General features: G+C 50.7%; 1 protein-coding gene across 1 annotated transcript in view; it reads right to left on the reverse strand.

Moving 5' to 3' along the window:
- Positions 1-1,933: 1,933 nt before the first annotated feature.
- The window catches only part of DAP (death associated protein), a 91,534-nt gene continuing 69,532 nt past the window's right edge, over positions 1,934-23,935 (reverse strand). The window contains exons 3-4 of the mRNA XM_003821951.5: positions 10,789-10,831; positions 1,934-3,872 (exon numbers count right to left, since the gene is read on the reverse strand). Coding sequence (XP_003821999.1) covers positions 3,759-3,872; positions 10,789-10,831 — 157 coding nt within the window. The 3' untranslated portion in view covers positions 1,934-3,758. The remainder of the gene's footprint in view (positions 3,873-10,788; positions 10,832-23,935) is intronic.

Raw genomic sequence — 23,935 nt, forward strand, 5'->3', positions numbered from 1 at the left:
GTATATACCTAGGAGTGGATTGCTGGGTCATATAACTCTATGTTTAATTGTTTGAGGAACTGTTTTCTCACTTGAGAAACTGTTTTTCTGTTTTTTCACTTGGGACTGTTTTCCCAAGTGGCTGCACCATTTTGCACTCCCAACAGCATTGTACGAGTTCCAATTTCTCTGCATTCCTGTCAGTACCCTTGTGCCATAGACTTTTTGGTTCTAGCCATCTTGGTGAAGTGGTATTTCATTGTGGCTTTGATCTGCATCTCCCTGGTGACGAAAGACGTTGAGCATCTTTTGATGTGCTTATTGGCCAACTGCTAACAGTGGCTTTGACACTGGATGCTGAACTTCAGTCTTTCCTCCTGTAAAATGGTACAACCACCATCCATGGAGCACAGTGGCAACACCGCGACTCTCTGGGCTAAGGACACATGCGACAGCAAGTAATCCCACAGCCACTGGACCCAGGGACAGGCAGCCTCTGCAGCCAAGGGTCCTGTCCCTTCATGTCTCTGCTTCCAGTCTTTTCTCTGTACATCCTGCAGCCAGGCTTGGGCTGCTGCACGGCTAGAGATGCTTTATCATGAAACCTGCAGCAGGTGAAGGTTCTCCCAGCAAAATTTTTGCAGAAAAGTGATGCACTAAGTGAACTGTTCTTCAAATGGTGTGAGCTGGGAGTGAGGTTTCTGGCTTTTCAGCACATGGGTGATGTTCTTGGGTGAACGATGTTTCCCCAAAAGATATGTGGAAGTCCTAAATCTCAGTGCCTCTGAATGTAACCTTAATTGGAAACAGAGTCTCTGCAGGTGTAATTAGTGAAGGCGAGGTCATAGTGGAATAGGGTGGGCATTCATCTAATGACTGGTATCCTCAGAAAACAAGAAAGATTTGGAGACAGACACACAGACAGGGGATGGCCATATGACAGCGGAGTCAGAGACCAGAGTGATGCTGCCCACAAGCCAAGGAACGCCAAGGATGGCCACAGCCGCCAGGAGCTGGGTGAGGCCAGGTACTCCCACTGAGTCTGCGGAGGGCGTGTGGCCTGGCCAACACACTGATTTCAAACCTCTCCCGAACTGTGAGAGAATACATTCCTGTTGTTTTAAGCCACCCAGTTTGTGGCTTCATTTGTGGCTTTGTTAAGGCAGCAATAGAAAACTGACACGGGATAATGATGTTCAGGAATGATGTGGAGAGCCCTGGGGGTGGTTCTGTTCCATGCTTGTTGGATGCTTGGCATTTCTGGCCACCACAATGTATTTACTGAGAATGGACTCTCTGCCCAGTGACAGAAAATGAGTATGGCCCTGGTTCCTGTCCTCAGCTTAGCATGGGAGACAGGAGGCAGGAATACAAGCAGCAGCTTCAGAGGCAACACCAGGCAAGGCCAGGGTTGTTGGAGGCGTGGGCTCCAGCCACTCCCAAGCCGGGGCTCTGAATGTGGCCCCTGGTGCTCTCTCTGGTGCTCCCTGACAAATATGGCCCTGGGTGAGAAAACCTTAGGCCCCTCCCACTCAAATTCCGATTTGATTCTGGATTGCCACTGTAATAGTTGTGATTATTTTCTCACAAGGGTTACAGGAGACCTTCTGATTAAGGCAAACGTCTTGTACATCAAAAGCTGCTCACTGTCACCCCTGGGCTTACTATTCATCATTCTCTCTTAAATCTGTTCCCAAAGGGCCTACCTGGCACAGGCCAGCTGCTGGGCCCAAGTAATATGTTTTAATCAATGGTATTAAGCTTTTTCCATGTTCTGACATTTTAAGTAGATAATTAGACTCCAGTCACCAGGTGTCCAACAGTTCTACTTTTCTATCTGGAAAATAAGTTTTGAAAATACCTATCATGTACACGTTTGTATTTCTACTGAAACCATCTGGCAACCCTGGTAAAATGTAAAAGGGAATCTCTGATCTATAAGAAAAAACAAAGCTGGAGAGAAATGCAGGAGCTTTATTATAAATCATTAATATTCTTGAAGTTAACAACTGATAAACTCATTTAGGCAAACATTTTGGATTTAATGATCTAAAGCTCACAGATGCATGCCACATCTAGCTAAAAGTACATAAAAAGCGCACCTCTGGAAATAACAGCCCTCCCTCCGGCTGAAGTCTGCGAAGCATTAAGGATGCTTCTGGATTTCTGCAGTGGCAGGGCAGGGGTCTGCACAGGCCTGACCTGGTGTTGCTGGAGTGCGGCATCCCCTCCTGGGTGCTGCTCCAAAAGGCAGGCTGGGAGGTGCTTGCTGGGGTGTTCCATGGCAGCGCTGCCGACCAAGTCTGGGTCTCTAAAAGCCACCCTCAGTTTATACCAACTGATCAGGAAATAGGTGGTGACAGGGCCTTGAAGGGTACATGCCGGCTTCCCTTAAGTTGATTAGATGGGAAACCAAACACCGTCTTTCAAGTGTGAGGCTGTGCCATGCTCCCTCAGGGAGGAGGGGCGCTGGGTCTGACCAGGTCTGCCTCTGCCCTCACCAGCTGGCAGACGTGAACTGGAGAACAGCACCAGAAAGGCTGGTGGTTGGCAGCTGCTCATGACACAGTTGCTGACCTGCAGCAGATCGGCTGTGGGTGAGCAGGACAGTCAGGCCCTCCACAAGCACTGTTCTGGAGTTTCGTCTGACTAGGTGAACCCTCTGGCTTTTCGAAGACGCAGGGTACCCTACTGCCACCAGCCAGTGAGCAGACTAGGACATCTCTAGACAGGAAACTCATCTAAAAATCAGAGGACAACCTGATGCACCCAAGTGACAATGGACCCAGGCAGCTGTGCACACCGGGTGGGAGGCGTTTGGAACAGTTAGACTCATCAGTGGATAGGTTTTTCTAGCACAAATGGAATGTGGTGTCTCATGTCCCTAGGGAGACAAAGGGCAGGTTTCTTATCTGGTCTTTCCAAGCTTTCAACTCTCTGGCTCAAGTGTCCCAGAATGAACTAGAAGTCTATTCCTCCACCCTGGTCCGTGGTCACTTCCAGAACTCTGAAGTGGCTCAGGAGGTGACTCCTGAAAGGCAGCCCTTGCTTGATCTCCTGGTGGAGCCTGTCTGGGCTGAGGTGATGCTGGGCTTGCCGTGCCGAGATCTCATGCCAGAAGTCCTCCCTCGGAGCTACCTGTCTCCAGCCTCATTCTTTGGCATGTTGACTTCTGGAATTCAGGGGCTATTTCTAAGATGCATGCTTTTTCGGCTTTTCACATGGGTGCCTCATCAGCCTGCACAGGATCCCCCATCTCACGAGAGAGGGAAATTTGGCATTGCTGTTGCCTGCCTCTAAGGTCCTTTCTGAGGGGCCGGCCAAACTCATTCCCTTAGTTCTTACTCTCCCACAGGTGTTAAGATTTTATTGGCCCATACTAAAAAGCATGTAATGACTGAGGTTTTCTCCTAACCTTAATCTCATCTTCTCAAATGTGTGCCTTCTTGTTTTGAAGACCATAGACAAGGACGTCAGGTGACTGCTGAAACAGAACTAAAGCTAAAGTTTTTCTCGGATCTTGGCAAATTCTGCTAATGGCACCTCTAGGGGCACAATGATCCTCAAATGACATCCAACCGGACTCCCCATAAACAAGGTTTGGGCTGGAGCTGTTTCTAGTTTTAAATACGGAAATGTAAGGCAAAGGACAGAGCACTTGGTTTTGCCTTAGATTTCCCAGCAGAGTAGGATTTGGGAGAAACTGCTGGTTCTCTCTGTCGGGGAAATACCAAGTGCAGCAGAGCCGGGGCTGCGGGGCAGGCTGGTGGACTCCAGGCTCACTTGCGTGGCTGCTGGATGTGCTGGGTTCTTGGGGAAGGATGCTTGTCCATGGAGGCATGCGGCTTCTGGTGAGCCACCTGCGCAGCCGCCGGGGGGAAATCTTTGTCACCCTGTCAGGAAACACGGAAAGCTCAGGTTAATCAATAAGGAAGCATGGGGTTTGTGGGTGAGGAAGCCCCAGGCCAGAGCCCACCAGCGTCCCTGCAGGAAGGATAGCAATTCTGTGTGAGGAAGCCTCAGGCCAGCATCCACCAGCGTCCCTGTAGGAAGCATGGTGTTTGTATGTGAGGAAGCCCCAGACCAGCGCCCACCAGCATCCCTGCAGGAAGCATGGCGGTTGTAAGTGAGGAACGTCCAGGCGAGCGCCCACCAGCGTCCCTGCAGGAAGCATGGGGTTTGTATGTGAGGAAGCCCCAGGCCAGCGCCCACCAGCGTCGCTGTAGGAAGCATGGGGTTTGTATGTGAGGAACCCCCAGGCAAGCATCCACCAGCGTTCCTGCAGGAAGCATGGCGGTTGTATGTGAGGAAACCCCAGGCCAGCGCCCAGCAGCGTCCCTGCAGGAAGCATAGCGGTTGTAAGTGAGGAAGCCCCAAGCCAGCGCCCACCAGGGTCCCTGTAGGAAGCATGGCAGTTGTATATGAGGAACCTCCAGGCCACTGCCCACCAGCGTCCCTGCAGGAAGCATGGTGTTTGTGGGTGAGGAAGCCCCAGGCCAGCGCCCACCAGCGTGCCTGCAGGAAGCATGGCTGTTTTATGTGAGGAAGGTCCAGGCCAGCACCCACCAGCATCCCTGCAGGAAGCATGGGGTTTGTATGTGAGGAAGCCCCAGGCTAGCGCCCACCAGCGTCCCTGCAGGAAGCATGGGGTTTGTGGGTGAGGAAGCCCCAGACCAGTGCCCACCAGCGTCCCTGCAAGAAGCATGGGGTTTGTATGTGAGGAAGCCCCAGGCCAGGGTCCACCAGGGTCCCTGCAGGAAGCATGGGGTTTGTATGTGAGGAACCCCCAGGCCAGCATCCACAAGCGTCCCTGCAGGAAGCATGGCATTTGTATGGGAGGAAGCCTCAGGCCAGCGCCCACCAGCGTCCCTGCAGGAAGCATGGGCTTCGTATGTGAGGAAGCTCAAGGCCAGCGCCCACCAGCGTCCCGGCAGGAAGCGTGGGGTTTGTATGTGAGGAAGCCCCAGGCCAGCGGCCACCAGCATCCCTGCAGGAAGCATGGCGGTTGTATATGAGGAAGCTCCAGGCCAGCGTCCACCAGCGTCCCTGAAGGAAGCATGGGGTTTTTATGTGAGGAAGCCTCAGGCCTGCACCCACCAGCATCCCTGCAGGAAGCATGGCGGTTGTATGTGAGGAAGCCCCAGGCCACCGCCCCCCAGCGTCCCTGCAGAAAGCATGGCGGTTGCATATGAGGAAGCTTCAGGCCAGTGTCCACCAGCGTCCCTGAAGGAAGCACAGCAGTTGTATGTGAGGAAGCTCCATGCCAGCGCCCACGAGCGTCCCTGCAGGAAGCATGGCGGTTGTATGTGAGGAAGCCCCAGGCCAGCGCCCATCAGCGTCCCTGCAGGAAGCATAGGGTTTGTATGTGAGTAAGCTGAAGGCCAGCAGCAACCAGCCTCCCTGCGGGAAGCATGGTGGTTGTATGTGAGGAAGCCCCAGGCCAGCGCCCACCAGCATCCCTGCAGGAAGCATGGGGTTTGTTTGTGAGGAACCCCCAGGCCAGTATCCACCAGCGTCCCTGCAGGAAGCATGGCGGTTGCATGTGAGGAAGCCCCAGGCCAGCACCCACCAGCGTCCCTGCAGGAAGCATGGGGTTTGTATGTGAGGAAGCCCCAGGCCAGCGCCTACCAGCGTCCCTGCAGGAAGGATGGTGTTGGTATGTGAGGAAACCCCAGGCCAGGGCCCCCCAGCATCCCTGCAGGAAGCATGGGGTTTGTGGGTGACGAAGCCCCAGGCCAGTGCCCACCAGCGTCCCTGCAAGAAGCATGGGCTTTGTATGTTAGGAAGCCCCAGGCCAGGGTCCACCAGGGTCCCTGCAGGAAGCATGGGGTTTGTATGTGAGGAACCCCCAGGCCAGCGCCCAGCAGCGTCCCTGCAGGAAGCATAGCGGTTGTAAGTGAGGAAGCCCCAGGCCAGCGTCCCCACAGAAAGCATGGCGCTTGCATATGAGGAAGCTCCAGGCCAGTGTCCACCAGCGTCCCTGCAGGAAGCACAGCAGTTGTATGTGAGGAAGCTCCAGGCCAGCGCCCACCAGTGTCCCTGCAGGAAGCTTGGCGGTTGTATGTGAGGAAGCCCCAGGCCAGCGCCCATCAGCGTCCCTGCAGGAAGCATGGGGTTTGTATGTGTGGAAACCCCAGGCCAGGGTCCACCAGGGTCCCTGCAGGAAGCATGGTGTAGGTATGTGACGAAGCCCCAGACCAGCGCCCACCAGCGTCCCTGCAGGAAGCATGGCGGTTGTGTGTGAGGAAGGTCCAGGCCAGCACCCACAAGCGTCCCTGCAGGAAGCATGGGGTTTGTATGTGAGGAAGCCCCAGGCCAGCATCCACCAGCGTCCCTGCAGGAAGCATGGTGTTTGTGGGTGAGGAACCCCCAGGCCAGCACCCACCAGCGTCCCTGCAGGAAGCATGGGGTTTGTATGTGAGGAAGCCTCAGGCCAGCGCCCACCAGCGTCCCTGCAGGAAGCATGGGGTTTGTATGTGAGGAAGCCTCAGGCCAGCGCCCACCAGCGTCCCTGCAGGAAGCATGGGGTTTGTATGTCAGGAAACCCCATGCCAGCGTACTCAGCGTCCCTGTAGGAAGCATGGGGTTTGTATGTGAGGAACCCCGAGGCCAGCACCCACCAGCGTCCCTGCAGGAAGCATGGTGTTTGTGGGTGAGGAACCCCCGAGGCCAACACCCACCAGCGTCCCTGCAGGAAGCATGGGGTTTGTATGTGAGGAAGCCCCAGGCCAGCGCCCACCAGCGTCCCTGCAGGAAGCATGGCGGTTGTATGTGAGGAACCCCCAGGCCAGCGCCCAGCAGCGTCCCTGCAGGAAGCATAGCGGTTGTAAGTGAGGAAGCCCCAGACCAGCGCCCACCAGCGTCCCTGCAGGAAGCATGGGGTTTGTATGTGAGGAAGCCCCAGGCCAGAGACCACCAGCGTCCCTGCAGGAAGCATGGGGTTTGTATGTGAGGAACCCCCAGGCAAGCATCCACCAGCGTTCCTGCAGGAAGCATGGGGTTTGTATGTGAGGAAGCCCCAGGCCAGCACCCACCAGCGTCCCTGCAGGAAGCATGGTGTTTGTGGGTGAGGAAGCCCCAGACCAGCGCCCACCAGCGTCCCTGCAGGAAGCATGGCGGTTGTATGTGAGGAACCCCCAGGCCAGCGCCCAGCAGCGTCCCTGCAGGAAGCATGGGGTTTGTATGTGAGGAAGCCCCAGGCCAGAGACCACCAGCGTCCCTGCAGGAAGCATGGGGTTTGTATGTGAGGAACCCCCAGGCAAGCATCCACCAGCGTTCCTGCAGGAAGCATGGGGTTTGTATGTGAGGAAGCCCCAGGCCAGCACCCACCAGCGTCCCTGCAGGAAGCATGGGGTTTGTATGTGAGGAAGCCCCAAGCCAGCGCGCACCAGGGTCCCTGTAGGAAGCATCGCGGTTGTATATGAGGAACCTCCAGGCCACTGCCCACCAGCGTCCCTGCAGGAAGCATGGTGTTTGTGGGTGAGGAAGCCCGAGACCAGCGCCTCTCAGCGTCCCTGCAGAAAGCATGGCGGTTGTATATGAGGGAAGCTCCAGGCCAGTGTCCACCAGCGTCCCTGCAGGAAGCATGGCAGTTGTATGTGAGGAAGCTGCATGCCAGCGCCCACGAGCGTCCCTGCAGGAAGCATGGCGGTTGTATGTGAGGAAGCCCCAGGCCAGCACCCACCAGTGTCCCTGGAGGAAGAATGGGGTTTGTATGTGAGGAAGCCCCACGCCAGCTCCTACCAGCGTCCCTGCAGGAAGCATGGTGTTTGTATGTGAGGAAGCCCCAGGCCAGGGCCCACAAGCATCCCTGCAGGAAGCATGGGGTTTGTATGTGAGGAACCCCCGGGCCAGCGCCCCCCAGCGTTGCTGTAGGAAGCATGGGGTTTGGGGGTGAGGAAGCGCCAGACCAGCGCCCACCAGCGTCCCTGCAGGAAACATGGGGTTCGGATCTGAGGAAGTCCCAGGCCAGCGCCCACCAGCGTCCCTGCAGGAAGTATGGTAGTTCTACGTGAGGAAGCCCCAGGCCAGCGCCCACCAGCGTCCCTGTAGGAAGCATGGGGTTTGTATGTGAGGACGCCACAGGCCAGGGTCCACCAGGGTCCCTGCAGGAAGCATGGGGTTTGTATGTGAGGAAACCCCATGCCAGCGTGCTCAGCGTCCCTGCAGGAAGCATGGGGTTTGTATGTGAGGAAGCCCCAGGCCAGGGTCCACCAGGGTCCCTGCAGGAAGCATGGGGTTTGTATGTGAGGAACCCCCAGGCAAGCATCCACCAGCGTTCCTGCAGGAAGCATGGCGGTTGTATGTGAGGAAACCCCAGGCCAGCACCCACCAGCGTCCCTGCAGGAAGCATGGTGTTGGTATGTGACGAAGCCCCAGACCAGCGCCCACCAGCGTCCCTGCAGGAAGCATGGGGTTTGTATGTGAGGAAGCCCCAGGCCAGCATCCACCAGCGTCCCTGCAGGAAGCATGGTGTTTGTGGGTGAGGAACCCCCAGGCCAGCACCCACCAGCGTCCCTGCAGGAAGCATGGTGTTTGTGGGTGAGGAACCCCCCAGGCCAGCACCCACCAGTGTCCCTGCAGGAAGCATGGGGTTTGTGGGTGAGGAAGCCCCAGGCCAGCACCCACCAGCGTCCCTGCAGGAAGCATGGGGTTTGTATGTGAGTAAGCCGAAGGCCAGCAGCAACCAGCCTCCCTGCAGGAAGCATGGTGTTTGTATGTGAGGAAGCCCCAGGCCAGCATCCACCAGGGTCCCTGCAGGAAGCATGGTGTTTGTATTTGAGGAAGCCCCAGGCCTGCACCCACCAGCGTCCCTGCAGGAAGCATGGGGTTTGCATGTGAGGAACCCCCAGGCGAGCGTCCACCAACGTCCCTGCAGGAAGCATGGCGGTTGTATGTGAGGAAGCCCCAAGCCACGGCCCACCAGGGTCCCTGTAGGAAGCATGGCGATTGTATATGAGGAAGCTCCAGGCCAGCGCCCACCAGCTTCCCTGCCGGAAGCAAGGGGTTTGTATGTGAGGAAGCCCCAGGACAGAGCCCACCAGCGTCCTTACAGGAAGCATGGCAGTTGTATGTGAGGAAGCACCAGGCCAGCGCGCACCAACGTCCCTGGAGGAAGCATGGCGATTGTATATGAGGAAGCTCCAGGCCAGAGCCCACCAGCGTCCCTGCAGGAAGCATGGGGTTTGTATGTGTGGAAACCCCAGGCGAACGTGCCCAGCGTCCCTGCAGGAAGCATGGGGTTTGTATGTGAGGAACCCCGAGGCCAGTATCCACTAGCGTCCCTGCAGGAAGCATGGCGTTTGTATGTGAGGAAGCCCCAGGCCAGCACCCATCAGCATCCCTGCAGGAAGCATGGGGTTTGTATGTGAGGAAGCCCCAGGCCAGCCCCCACCAGCGTCCCTGCAGGAAGCATGGGGTTTGTGGGTGAGGAAGCCCCAGGCCAGCACCCACCCGCTTCCCTGCAGGAAGCATGGGGTTTGTATGTGAGGAAGCCCCAGGCCAGCGCCCACCAGCATCCCTGCAGGAAGCCTGGTGTTTGTGGGTGAGGAAGCCCCAGACCAGCGCCCACCAGCGTCCCTGCAGGAAGCATGTGGTTTGTATGTGAAGAAGCCCCAGGCCAGCCCCCACCAGCGTCCCTGCAGGAAGCATGGGGTTTGTATGTGAGGAAGCCCCAGGCCAGCGCCCACCAGCATCCCTGCAGGAAGCCTGGCGTTTGTGGGTGAGGAAGCCCCAGACCAGCGCCCACCAGCGTCCCTGTAGGAAGCATGGGGTTCGTATGTGAGGAAGCTCCAGGCCAGCGCCCACCAGCGTCCCTGCAGGAAGCATGGCAGTTGTATGTGAGGAAGCCCCAGGCCAGCACCCACCAGCGTCCCTACAGGGCAGGCGTGGACTGTGAATGTGTAAAGGAAGGTGGAAGTCTGTCCCTTGTGGGTGTTAGGGGGCCTGGGCAATCAAAACCAGGGAACGGCAGGTGGCACTGAGGCCCACACACTGGCAGGACAGCAAGAATGCTCACTGGCTCTGCCCCATGCCGTGAGACACAGGAACATGCGACTCCCACAGAAGTGACTTGGATGCTGCAGGGTTTCTTCTGCTACATCTGTATTTGTGACTATTTAAATTGGCAGGACAGAACCAAATCCAGGATCTTAAGTTCAGATGTGCCACCACAGCTGTGAGCCAGGCCTGGGACGCTGGCTGGGAAGGAAATGCACAGGGTGCCTACGAGACAGAGCCAGGTTCGGCCTGTCCAGTCTCAGGAGGGACTCCCTGTTTTCCAGAGGGATCAATGGGCTTCTGTGCCAACTGTGGGTGTTGCCAGGGTGGGGTCCACATGGGCAGGCTGGAGCCACACTTCTCTGGCTGGCAGGTTGGCTGGCTGCGGTCACAGCTCCACCAACAGTGGGCTGTCCCGAACACTGGCACTTTCTTCAGGCATCCTCTGATAAGAAAGTGAATGTTCTGAGAACAGCAGCCCTATGGACGGCAATAGTGTGGGGTTCACTGTGGGGGTTCGCTGGCGGGGGTTTGCTGATGGGAGTTCACTGGTGGGAGGTCTGCGCTTAAGTCACAATGTTGGGTCTCACCAGACGGCGGCTCTGGAAAGGTAAAGGATGCGCGTCTGGCCTGCGGTCTGCAGAAGCAGCCTCTGGGGAAACGCGGCAATGAAGAGAGCCATGGCCACAGAGGAGATGAGCAGTGGTGCTGGGTTATTCCAGGTAGAGTTTAACAAAACCAGAAGCAACCAGGAGACTCCATGCTGCCATGCAAAAGCCTCAAACCCACCGCAGACCCTCCCAGACTTACCCGGGCGATGACCCCAGAGATGAACACAGTGGGTTTAGGTGGACTGGAAAAAAAGAAGGGAAAAGGCAGATTTAACAAAACAGTCCACAACAGGGGACACGGTGGCAGACAATGTGTATGTGGATGAGCCAGGCTGGAGGGCCTGGAGGCAGAATGGGAAGCAAACCTCTCCTCTGCGTTATTTGTTGTAATGATCACACTACGGGGCTTGGGAGCCTCCTTCTCCTGAGGCTAGTTCAGCCCCAAGTACGAGAGAGAAACAGACTGCAGCCAACTGCAAGTGAATTGCCTTCAACCACTTTCTATTTGTGTTTTTTTTAGGGACAGGGTCTCTGTCACTCAGGCTGGAATGCAGAGGCACGATCATAGCTCACAGCAGCCTCTACCTCCTAGACTCAAGTGATCCTGCTTCAGTCTCCCGAGTAGCTGGGACAACAGGTGTGCAGCATCATACCTGGCTATTTTCTTTTATTTTTGTAGAGACAGGGTCTTGCTATGTTGCCCAGGCTAGTCTCAAACTCCTGGCCTCAAGCCATCCTTCCACCTTGGCCTCCCAAAGTGCTGGGATTACAGGGATGAGCCACCGTGCCCAGCCTATTTTTGTTTTTTGGTTAAATCAACACATTTTTAACTATGGGCAAGCCCATTTATTTGGATTTAATGAGATCGTGAAACAGGCGCTTCCCTAAAGCAGGGGAGAAGTAGCTTTACATGGTGTGGACTTGGAGACTTTCTCACTGCCTCCTCAACCCTAGGCTTCCCCTTCCAGCGTCCTCACAGGGGAGATTCCAGAGCCAACACAAACCTCCCGTCCCCATCAATCCCTGAGCATTACAAATATAAGGTCCTTGGGAAACATGTCACCTCTTGACATGTTAACTCACACTGAGCTCACCCAAACTGTGGAGTATTGAGGGAATGGATGCAGTACAGCTCAGTGTGAAAAAACAGACAAGCCCAAACAGGCTCAAATCGCCAGCAGGTCTACCACCTGGAAACACACACTGTTAACGTGGGGCTATCCTCCCAGGCTTTCCTTCTATGGACAGATGTACGTGCTTGTCTTCTTATTAACTGTTTTCTTACAAAAATAGTTATACTGTTTTGTAATCTGCCTTCTGAACTAAGGCTATGGCAAGCATCTCTCCATGTAATTATATACTCTTCTGTACACTTATTTTTTATGGCTACGTGTGCCATAATTCAAAAACATCAGGACACAGTTTGAGGTAGTGGACAAGGTGTGTGCACTTCCAAATGCCTCCACCAAGAGGTACAGACACCCAAGACCAGGAGGTGAATACAAGGTCAGCCCAGCTGGGACAGCGCGATCGATCGGGGACACTCATGGAGGTGGGTGGAGGGGAAGCATCTCCCTCTTAGTTCAGTTTTGCTTAAGGCCAGTCCTGCTGGGCAGAGGGGGTAGAATTTATCCCGAGCTCACCAGCCTGTCTCTTCCCAGCTCTGCTTCTCCTCTGCTGCCAGTGGTCTTTTTAAGGAATCCACTTGTCTTAGCTTTGTTTTGCTGCAGGCAAAAGTCCCAGCATTCCGAAAGTTCACTGACTGTTTACTTCCCCAAAGAGTTTACCAAAAACACCTGAAATTCCCCCAAGTAATTTCTGTTACTTCGCGACATTAAGAAACTTCAAGTTTTACTAAGCAGCACAGAGATGCCCCATACATTACCTTGGTTTTATTTAGTGTTTGTTGTGTGGTTACCCAGGTTGGATTTTTTTCCCCTTCCTTTACGTACATGATTTAGCTATAGGATTAATAGCCGGCCAGAAATGAGTAAGCTCAGCTCAAGTTTAAAAGTCCCGCCACGTGGTATAACTGAATTCATTTGGATTCTTAAAGCACATCCTGCTGTGATGGCTGATACCATCCACAGGGGAGGGCTTCCAGGGATTCAGGGCCAAGGAGTTTGCATCCAAAGCTCAGGAACTGTGGTCTGAATTCTAACATTTTAGAAAAGATTTGGAAAGGAATACACAAATGGCAGCACAAAGTTTCTTAACGTCGTTTGGAATGTTCTTTTAAACATCTAGGAACAGCCTGAAGCAGGGATGGCCCCACTCTGGTAGCGAATCATATAGTATCATCTTCAACAAGGCACAGCCGTCTTTCCGTAGCAGGAGTGCACAGTGGCTTCCACTGTCTCCATGTCTTATTTGTTTTTTAACCTGTTGAGGCTCTGAAAGGCGGAAATGCAGGACATCACCCCACTCCAGAAACTTGATATAAAATGTCATCCATAGAGAGTCAATCTAGTAAGAATACATGCATAATAAAGGGAATTAGCTTCCTCACCAAACTGAGCCCTAAAAGGTGGCTGAGGAAGCTTGAGTAATTATATACATATATAAACACCCTCCCCTCTACAGACATACACACACACAAACACCTTGTTTTATGGCATCTGCTTATTGCACTTCACAGGTAATGTGTTTCTTTAGGAATTGAAGGTTTGTGGCAACTCTGCATAAGCAAGTCTATGGGTGTCCATCTTCATTATTATTATGTCTGTTATGGTGATCTGTGGTCATTGATCTTTGATGTTACTACTGTAATTGTTTTGGGGCACCATGAACTGTGCCCATATAAGATGGTAAACTTAATCAATACTTGTCGTATGTGTTCTGACAGTTCTACTGACCAGCCATTCCCTGTCTCTCTCCTTCTCTTCAGGCCTCCCTATTCCCTGAGACATAGCAATATTGAAATTAGGGCAATTAGCAACTCTACAATGGTCTATAATGGCCTGGAAGTGTTCAAGTGAAAGGAAGAGTTGCATGTCTCTCACTTTCAATCAAAAGCTAGAAATGACCAAGCTTAGCGAGGAAGACATGTCGGAAGCTCAGACAGGCTGGTCTCTTGCACCAAATAGCCAAGTTGTGAATGCAAAGGAAGAGTTATGGGAGAAAATTAAAAATGCTACTCCAGTGAGCACTGGAGTGAGTGACAAGGAAGTAAAAGAGCATTATTGTTGATATGGAGAAAGTTCGAGTGGTCTGGATAAAAGACAAGCCACAACATTCCCTTAAGCCAAAGTCTAATCTAGAGAAAGGCCCTAACTCCCTTCAGTTCTATGAAGGCTAAGAGAGGTGAGGAAGCTGCAGAAGAAAAGATGGAAACTAGCAGAGGTTGGTTCATGAGGTTTAAGGAAAGAAGCCATCTCCAGAAGATAAAAGTGCAAGGTGAAGCAGCAACTGCTGAGGAAGAAGCTGCAGCAAGTTCTCCAGATCTAGCTAAGATCATTGATGAAAGTGGCCACACTAAACAACAGATTTTCAATGTTGACAAAACAGCCTTTTATTGGAAAAAGATGTCATCTAGGACTTTCACAGCTAGAGAGGGAAGTCAATGACTGGTTTCAAAGCTTCCAAGGGTAGGCTGACTCTTAGTAGGGACTAATGCAGCTGATGACTTTAATTTGAAGCCAATGCTCATTTACCATTCCAAACATCCTAGGGCCCTTACGAATTACATAAAATCTACTCTGTCTGTGCTCTATACATGGGATGACAGAGCCTGGATGATGGCACATTGGTTTACATCAAGGTTTACTGCTTATTTTAAGCCCACTGTTGAGACCTACTGCTCAGAAAAAAAGATTCCTTTCAAAGTATTACTGCTGATTTATAATGCTCCTGGCCACCCAAGACCAAGTATACAAGGAGATTAATGTTGTTTTCATGTCTGCTAAAACAACATTCATTCTGCAACCCATGGATCAAGAAGTAATTTTGACTTTCAAGTCTTATTATTTAAGAAATAAGTAATTCCACTGGTAGATTTGGGCAAAGTAAATTGAAAACCTTCTGGAAAGAATTTACTACTATAGATGCCACTAAGAACACTCATGATTCATGGGAGGAGGTCAAAATATCAATATTAACAGGAGTTTGGAAGAAGCTGATTCCAACCCTCATGGGTAACTTTGAGGCGGTTCAAGACTTCACTGGAGGAACTAACTGCAGATGTGGTGAAAACAGCAAGAGAACTAGGATTCGAAGTGCAGCCTGAAGATGGAACTGAATGGCTGCAATCTCGTGATTAAAATCCTCAGGGATGAGGAGTTGCTTCTCATGGATGAGCAAAGAAAGTGATTTCTTGAGCTGGAATCTACACCTGGTGAAGATGCTGTAAACACTGAAATAACAACAAAGGATATAGAATATTACATAAACTTAATGGATAAAGCAGTGGCAGAGTTTGAGATGACTGACTCCATTTTTGAAAGAAGTTCTACCATGGGTAAAATGCTATCAAACAACATTGTATGCTGCAGAGAAATCTTTCCTGAAAGGAAGAGTTGATCTATGTCACAAACTTCATTGTTGTCTTTTTTTTTTTTTTTTACAGAGGGAGAGGGTCTCACTCTGTTGCCCAGGCTGGAGTACAGTGGTGTGATCTCTGCTCACTGCAACCTCTACCTCCCAGGTTCAAGTGATTCTCATGCCTCAGCCTCCAGAGTAGCTGGGATTACAGGCACACACCACCATGCCTGGCTAATTTTTGTATTTTTAGTAGAGACAGGGTTTTGTCACGTTTGCCAGGCTGGTCTCGAACTCCTGGCCTCAAGTGATCTACCCACCTTGACCTCCGAAAGTGCTAGGATTGCAGGCATGAGCCATCACACCTGGCCTGTTGTCTTATTTTAAGAAACTGCCACAGCCACTCCAACCTTCAGCAACCACTACCCCAATCAGTCAGCAGCCATCAACACTGAGGCAAGACCCTCCACCAACAAAAAGACTGAGCCTCACTGAAGGCTCAGATGATCATTAGCATACAGAATTTTTAAATTTTTAAAATTTTAAATTAAGTTATGCATTGTTTTTTAGACGTAATGCTACTGTACACTTAATAGGCTACAGTGGAGGGTAAACATAACTTTTATATGCACTGTGAAACCAAAAAGTTGTGGGACTCACTTTATCACAATATTTGCTTTATTATGGTGGCCTGGAGCAGACCCTGCAATATCTCTGAGGTCTGCCTGTACATATTCATTATTGAAACGCAGACAAGCAAAACAAGTTAAAATCACTTGTACTTCTGTATTACTGTATGTGTGTATTTATAAAGATTGACACACACACACAACTACTGTCCCATCACAACTGCTGAATGGCCATGGAGACTCTGGAGGCTAAAGGAGATCCCCAGCAATGAGGGTGGTCTACCCTGTGAGTACGCCACCCTTTGCAGAGGTGGAGTGGAACTCCAGGACGCAGAGGCGCCATCCAGCAGCAGGGCGCCAGCCTGGAGAGGCCTCCATGTTGGGTGTTCCTGACAGGCTCCTTGGTTGAGCCCAGCCCCACTGTGTAGTAGCTGCCACGTGAGGCTCTCAGGGGACCTGGCTATCAGGAGTCTGTCTCCAGCACTGGTCCCCTGTGTGCACTGAGGACGGGAGTCTGGAGCCCAGGGGCCTGCCACAGTCCTGCCCTTCCTCCCTGCCCTCGGTGCTCCTCAGAGGTGGTGTCCTCTGGGCGTCTCCTGCATTGATCACGACAAGGGTGGGGTTCTATGCCTCGAGTATGTACCCGGAGAAATGTGTGTGAACAGTGATGATATGAGATCATGACAGCTCTGCTCTAGCCTGAGTGCTGGAAAGCACACACGGAAGCTGAGGCCTAGAAACCAGCCTCTGACTCCCGGGGCACGCTCTTTCCTTTCCTAAACCCACATTTAGCACCTCACTCCCATGTGAGCTGCTCAAGACACTGTCCCATCGCAACTGCTGAATGGCCATGGAGACCCTGGGGGCTAAAGGAGACCCCCAGCAGTAAGAATGACCCTCCCCCCACAGGCCCAGCTCATTCCAGGAGTGTCCAGGGCCATGGTTGCAGGTTGCAGAGTCTAAGAGTCCACAGGAGGCATTCACAGATGGCGCTGTCCTTGTGAAACCCCACATTCACGGAGATAGCTCCTTTGTGGTGAGTCATGACTGAATCTGCTGAGCTTTAGTGGCTTGGTGGATTCTGCTTATAAAGACAGAGGATGTCAATGAAAATCATGCTAGGCTCAGCATAAGAAATGTGCCTCTGCCAACCATTGGGTGGCGAGGGGTGAGGTGAGGCCCGCCGGGTGCGACGATGAGCCAGGGACTGGTGTCCTTTGTGCTGCATCCTATACAAAGTGGCTAGTCATTCTGCTGGATGTGGTGCTGGCGACTTGGCTGAGTGATGGCAAGACTGAGGGTCTGGTGCCGCAGTCAAAGGGACTCACTCAGGATGGAAAGGCCGTGAACTTGCCCTTGTGCACACCTTGAGGGCTGACTCTGAGCTGAGGAGCAGGGACAGGGAATGTCACTCAGTGGCAAGCTTAGGTCAGAGCAGTCTTTTGGGGCACAACCAAAACAGTGTGCATTCCACCTAATTAACCTGGGGAAGGACAACATGAAGGCCTGAGACTTCATCCTGCACTGCTGTGCTCCAGCGCCCCCATCTGTTTGGCACTGGTAAGAAATAAGGCACTGAAAGAAAAGAACCCCATGTGTCCAGCACTTCCGCAGGCGAGGTCCTTGCTTTAAGACTGCACTTTTTACACAATATTCAAGAATTGTGTTGCATGAGAAAGTCTTATCGAGCCTCAAGAGGCGACTCGGCGGGAAGTGACAGGACACCAGACTGAGGGTCTCCTTTAGCTCTGGTCTGCTCAAGGCAAACGTTCTTCCTAAAGACAGTCCAAGCTCTCCCTCCCTTCTAACTTCGCTTTGAAACCCCAGCCAGCTCAGCAACTAATTACAAAAAAATTATGTACCATTTTAGCCATTTTTAAGTATACAGTTCAGTGGCATTAAGTATATTCATATTATTATGCTATCATCACCTTTATCTATTTCCAGTACTTTTTCATCATTCCCAACAGAAAGTCTGTCCCCATTAAACACTAGCTCCCCATTCTCTCCTCCTCCCAGCCCCTGGCCATCACCGCGAGTTTAACTGCCCTAGGGATCTCATGTAAGTGGAATCATACAGTACTTGTCTTTTTGTGTCTGGCTTATTCCATCTAGCATAATATTGTCAAGGTTCATTTATGTTGCAGAATGTGTGGGAATTCTGTTTTGAGGCTGAATAACATTCCACTGTACGGACAGACCACATTCTGCTTATCCATTCATCTGCTGATGGACACCTGGACTGCTGCGAATGGTGCAGCTATGGACGTGGGTGTATAAATATGTGCTCGAGTTTCTACTTTCAATTATTTTGTGTGTAACTCAGAAGTGGAATTGCTGGGTTATATGGTAATTCTGTGTTTAACTTTCTGAGGAATCACCAACCTGTTTTCCACAGCGGCTGTTCCATTTTAGATTCCCACCAGCAACGCACATGGGTTGCTATTTCCCCATATCCCTGCCAACGCTCGTTGTTTTCTGTTTTGTTTTATTCTGTTTTTTTGGATAAAGGCTCTATTCTAATGGGTGTGAAGAAGTATCGTACTGTGGTTTAGATTTAGCAACTAATTTTAAGAATAAGCTTCCCTGCCACAGAATAATAAATATCAATCTGTATTGATCATTCATTAAAGGTCTTTATGAACCAAAAGTCGCCCCCAAAATTCTTCTCTAAAACTGAAAAGGCCATAATTGGCTGTAAGGACATATGGCAGCTGCCCATGAAAAGACGGCAAAAGGCAGGCCTCTTCCAAAATGTCTAACAGCGATATGTATTTTCATGTAACTTGTCCCGTGACAGAGCGTATGTTGTGTTGAAGGTTTTCATCAAGTTTGGCCCAAAGGCTTCAGAGCCCAATCCTTTTTTCCAACTATAATTAACAGCAACTTAAATTGGCAAATAATTATTTATGACGTTTATAAAGTAAAAACAGTTACTAAACTCTTTGAGATGTGGTAGCTTGAACAAAATCTCACAAGCGAGAAACCCCAGTCAAAGGTCTGGGTGTAAGGCTGTACATGCAAAACACACCTATTTTAAATGCCATTAGGCTTCCATGCAAAGTATAACCTACATTTCTCCAGTCTAAGAAGTATGATAGCTGCTTTGAGGATTTATTTAATCTGATGAAAATCATTCTGACAGATGCTGTTTTGAAGATGCAACATTATTTTCTCTCAGGAAACAGAGAGTGAAAACTATCAACCCTGCCCGCCCCATATCCTCAGGCCTTTCCAGACTTTAAAAACTACACTTATTTAAATTGAAAAGAACTGCAAGCCAGGCAGAATTAGCCAGGATTAGAATCCAGATAACACTTCCTATACACTAGCAGAAACTGCAGCTTTTTCACACCCAGACTAAGCAGCCACCTGATGTCCGTGCACGTGGGTCTCTATTGTCCATCTGGCAAGGACCACATCAAACTCTTAAAACGACCCTTTGTCCTTAACAGAAGTTTGCTATTACTTATTTTCTAAATTTTCTTAATGAAGATTTATACCTTTTTGGCATTCTGTGGAAACTGCAGACAGACAGGATAAAATGCCAGAAACGCTCAGTGACTGAGTAACCCTGTGGAATGCAGATATCATCAAGACTGAGTTTGATGGTCTCATCTTTAAAGGAATGTGGAAAGGGCTGAGAAACCCAAATTCATAGTTTTAAAACTTCCCTAAACTCCCAAACAGCAACTATTTAACTCTACCCCAACATGTAACTCATATAAAAATTGAGAAGACTTAACATTCTTTTGTGTTCTAAGGCTTTACACCCTCCCTCATCATCGCGGTGCTCTGACAGCCTGGTTTCTGCCCCAGTTCTGAGAGGTGTAAAGCGATGCACTCTGTGAGTTAGGGCTGGACAGGAGGTTCCCTACCAGGCAGACGGCTGCTGCAATCTATACCTTCATCCTTTCGCAGTTGAAAGCTTAAGGGCCTTCAGTGGGGGCCGCCTGGATGTCTCCCAGGTGGGCCGGATTCTGTCTCCCTGCACTTAGTCCAGCGCCCATCCCAAGTCTAACGCTCTTCCACAGGACAGTCCTTTGGTATTTGAAGAAGGCTACCACAAGCCCCCAGAACATCCCTTTCCCAGACTCAAAGGCATGATTTCAAATTCCTTCACTCTCTCAGCTATTCTCCCAACTGCATTCCAGTGCGGTTTCTAGAGTTTTGCCTAGAACTGTACGCGACACCCCACATGTACCTACTCAGTCCCCACAGGACACCGATATTGCAGTAATACTTTCCCCTGGGCTACAGAGAGCAGGTCAGCCAGGAAATGAATCCGGGCTCCCCAAAAGGACCGATTGCTAATAATCTTCAAATAGGACTGCTACTGACAGGCAACTTGTGAACAAAGTAATTTGTATCTGCTGCCCTGCTCCAGCCTGGCTCACCACAGCTAGTTTTGTGGGGTCCTTACCCTTCTTCCCTTAACCCTGGAGAGCTTCTGCACTCTTAGAAAAATGCAGTGCCCTTCTTCACCCCAAAATAGGATTCTGTGCAACAGGGAGGGTCCGATGTGCATCTGACTGGTCAGCCTCTTCCTTCCCAAGCATCCTGGTAGGGATTAGGGTCAGCTTAGTTACCACGAAGGTGCATTCTGGGATGGGGAGAAACATGCACACACACACACACACACACACACACACACACACGTGCATAGTAGTAGTGAAACTGGGAATCTGGTCAAATCTCTGATCCCACTGAAAGTAATCAAAATGGCAGCAAAGGCATTACTGGAGAGTTGTATGTAACAGAATCATTTTCATGTTAGTTTTGACCTGGGTTCATGGAAGTCTACTCAAGTTATCCTCTGCAAATGCTGTCTCCTTTTCATGTAAATGTACTCTATCAGCAGGAAGCGTGTACACAGAAGGCAGGGACACATGGCCTTTAATAAGCCACTGGTGCTCTATTTTCCCTAAAGGATAGAAATGATCTCAGGTTGATAAAAGCTACTGTTTATCAATCACCACTATGTGCTATGGACCAGGTGCTGAGTTAGGCGCTCCCCTTAGAAGTGCTGTATCTAACTCTCTTGGTCCTGTGAGGCAGGAACTGTCCATTTCACAGATTAGAATGGTAAATCAGAAAGGGCCAGTCATTTGCCCAAGGGTTGCACAGTAATAAGTGCTGGGAACCAGACTTGGAACGAGGGCTGTATAGTGCATGTAATCTTGGCTCCAAGCCCAGTCCCCTCATTTTAAAGGGCTCAGCAGCCTCGAGTTTTAGCTTGTCTTCTGTATACGATTTAGAGATGCAGAGTTTTAAGGTAAGCAATCTAAATGTAACCTGAGAGTCCTTTATTCAACCAGACAGTACAATATATTCAAATCTACCTAAAGATTTACTTTCTGACTTGATAGTGGATTTTTTTTCCTGAAAAATGATCACTTATGTCTCTAGCATTTAACTAGCATACAAAGCACTTCCACATAAATCATTAGCTCATCTGAGTTCCTTCGGCAGGTGATGTTCTATTTTACGGAGGAAGAAATGGTGCCTCAGAGAGGCTGGAACCTTGCTTGGGGTCCTGGGGGTGGAGCCCGGGAGGAAGCGCAAGGGCTGTGCTCTTCAGTCGGGTTGTCTGAGATCTCCACCATCTCAGACGACTCTGTTCCTCAGTCTCGGGAACAAAATGCAGGGGAGGCTTCAAACCACTCAACAGATTCGAGGCAGCCGACAGGGCCAGAGACGATTCAGAACCAAAGAAAGGATGGACCGTGGCAAATGGACACCATGAGTGTGGGCTAGAGTGTTGGATGATCCCGGTTCAAATCCTGACTCTGCCAGGGACAAGCTGGTGAGCTGGTGGTTGACTTTTCTGAGGCTTAGTTTCCTTGTCTATAAAACTGGACAGCAACAGACCCTACCTTCTTAGGTGACTCTATATAAATGTGCATACACACACACACACACACGCACATACACACAGCAGAAAGCAACAGATTCTAAACAGGGTCGAAACAGAGTTTCCGAATTTGCTTCTAGGCTGCCTGGCGGGCTCTGTGCTTTCCTGAGGAGGGTGGGCAAAGAGACTGCTTTTCCAGGGTAATGACCTTGAGAACTGGGCCGCACCTCAAATCAAACCCTCTGTCAGTGCAGAAGAAGAGGCCCTTGGGCCTCACCCACTGTGTGCTGATGAAAGGTAGTCACAGTGTGTGCTTAGCACTTGTGTAACAGAGAGGACACGACACTAGAGCACTGCAGTGGGAGGACGGGGTACCCTCGATCAGCTTCTGCCCATACAAAGTGAATGGGGCCGGGGGCTCTTCTCATGCACTGATGAAGGGGGTGACATAGGTTGTGGCCCAGCACATGCGCTCATTGACCGGGAAAAGCAGTCTCCTCAGGAAAGCACAGAGCCTGCAGGGCAGCCTAGAAGCAAATTCCAAAACTCTTGTTTTGACTCTGCTCAGAATCCATAGCTTTGTGCTTCCAGAGTTTACAGAAAATATATTCCCAGCTGGGGTGACTTTTTAAACATTTCCCAGTAAGTCGATGGAAAACAAATCCGTTCCTGCCATTTTTAGTTCTTGAAATACCTTCTTGGCTTGGTCTTAATTTATTTGGGCTATTAATTTTCTGGACAGCAAAATAATAATTAGCATGGCTGGTGAGCAGAGGGAAACGTCTCACTCGACTGCACCCAGACATTTCTGGATAACGTCATTCTTCAGAGTGTGACAGTCGAGGCTGTCTCCCTTCTTCAGCCTGGCTTCAGCACTGACAACATTTCCACAAGATGGCACTGCTGGTCCTCTCAGCCCGCGAACGCTCCGGCCAGCTCAGCCACCTCAAGGAGAAATGGAAGCCGGCCAGGCACTGCAGGCGAGGGCTGCTGGCACCTGGGCACGAGGGTGCCCCTTCTCCCCAGGAGTGGCTAATTGTCACGAGTCTGACCAAAGGCATATAAAACTCAACTCCAGTGTCGTAAACACAATTCTAAACCCGAGAGAAAATAATCTGGAAACTAATTCCTTCTAAATTTGGCATAAGAAATTTATAACATTTTTCAAAAGGGCACAACCAGAGGTGCTTTTCTAGGGGAGAATGCTTGAGCCCATGTTCACGTTGGTCTAACAGCACCTTCTTTGCAGTGAGATGCTGGTTTCATACAACTGGAATCAGCCGTCAAATCCTTCAGTGAAGAGGCTGGGACGGCAATCTGCCCCTTCCTCAGAACTACTGCTTCCAGGACACTGTGATTTCAGGACAAAACTTCATCCCAACCTGTTCTTCTGGGTCTGGGCCAGGTCTGGGTCTGTGTGGGAAGGATGCTCTCATTTGGGGGTTCTGAAATATTTCTCTCCAGGTAGCATTCCACCCACAGATATTTGGCTAATTGTTGATCCAGATGTCAAAACTTCACAGAGATTTTTTTTTTTTTTAGTTAGGAAAGGCTAAACCCCCAAGTTCTGAGTGTGTTGGGTGAACAGGGCTCATCAGTAGATGACATGTTCCACACTCTGCATGTAGTGTGAAAGCCACAGACTGGGAGTCTGGTTTAAACAGGAGGGAACCTTCATTTTCCCTCTAGACACAGATCCAGAAAGCTCCTGTGTGCCCAGAACTCTTCCCATTCCAGACCACTTCAGCTTCTGGCGTGTGGATCTTCCCTCCCCCTCCTCCTGCTCTTCCTTATTGTACCTCTTTCCCTGGATGCAAAGAAGGGGAAATAACAACAGGAAGTGTTAATTACCCTTCTCACATCTTATGGATTTAATACGTAGTGATGGTCCTGGGCCACTGAGAGTCTCAAAATTCATCACATATACAGAAGCGACCACATCTGAGGGGCACAGCCCAGGCACCACTTCCTGAAAGTGAGCCAGGGAATAGGGGGTGTGGCGGGGGGGAGGCCTCAGCCTGGTGTAGAAATCCCAGACATTCTGCTGCCATCTCCACAGGAGTCATAGGCGATTCAGAACCACAGACAAAAGCAGTGTCATGGCACGTTTGAGGGCTTGGGCTTAGGAAATAGATGGTTCTGGGGTTGAATCTCAGTTCAGATGAGCAGCCTCTCAAAGCCTCAGTGTCCATCTGTAAGATGGGAATGATTCCTACTTTGTAGAATAGGGAGTTTAAAGAAAATAATGTATTCACTGTGCTTGGAATAGGCCTCCACTGACAAGCTCATGTTTAGTGGCAATAAGTAATGAATTAGTTTCCTATGTAAAGAGAGTCTAGAAATTGCTTTTTGTCTTCTAAAGCATAACACTTCCTTTCTCTCTCTCT

Source organism: Pan paniscus, chromosome 4 (assembly GCF_029289425.2).
Source record: "Pan paniscus chromosome 4, NHGRI_mPanPan1-v2.0_pri, whole genome shotgun sequence".
NCBI classification, from domain to species: Eukaryota; Metazoa; Chordata; class Mammalia; order Primates; family Hominidae; genus Pan; species Pan paniscus.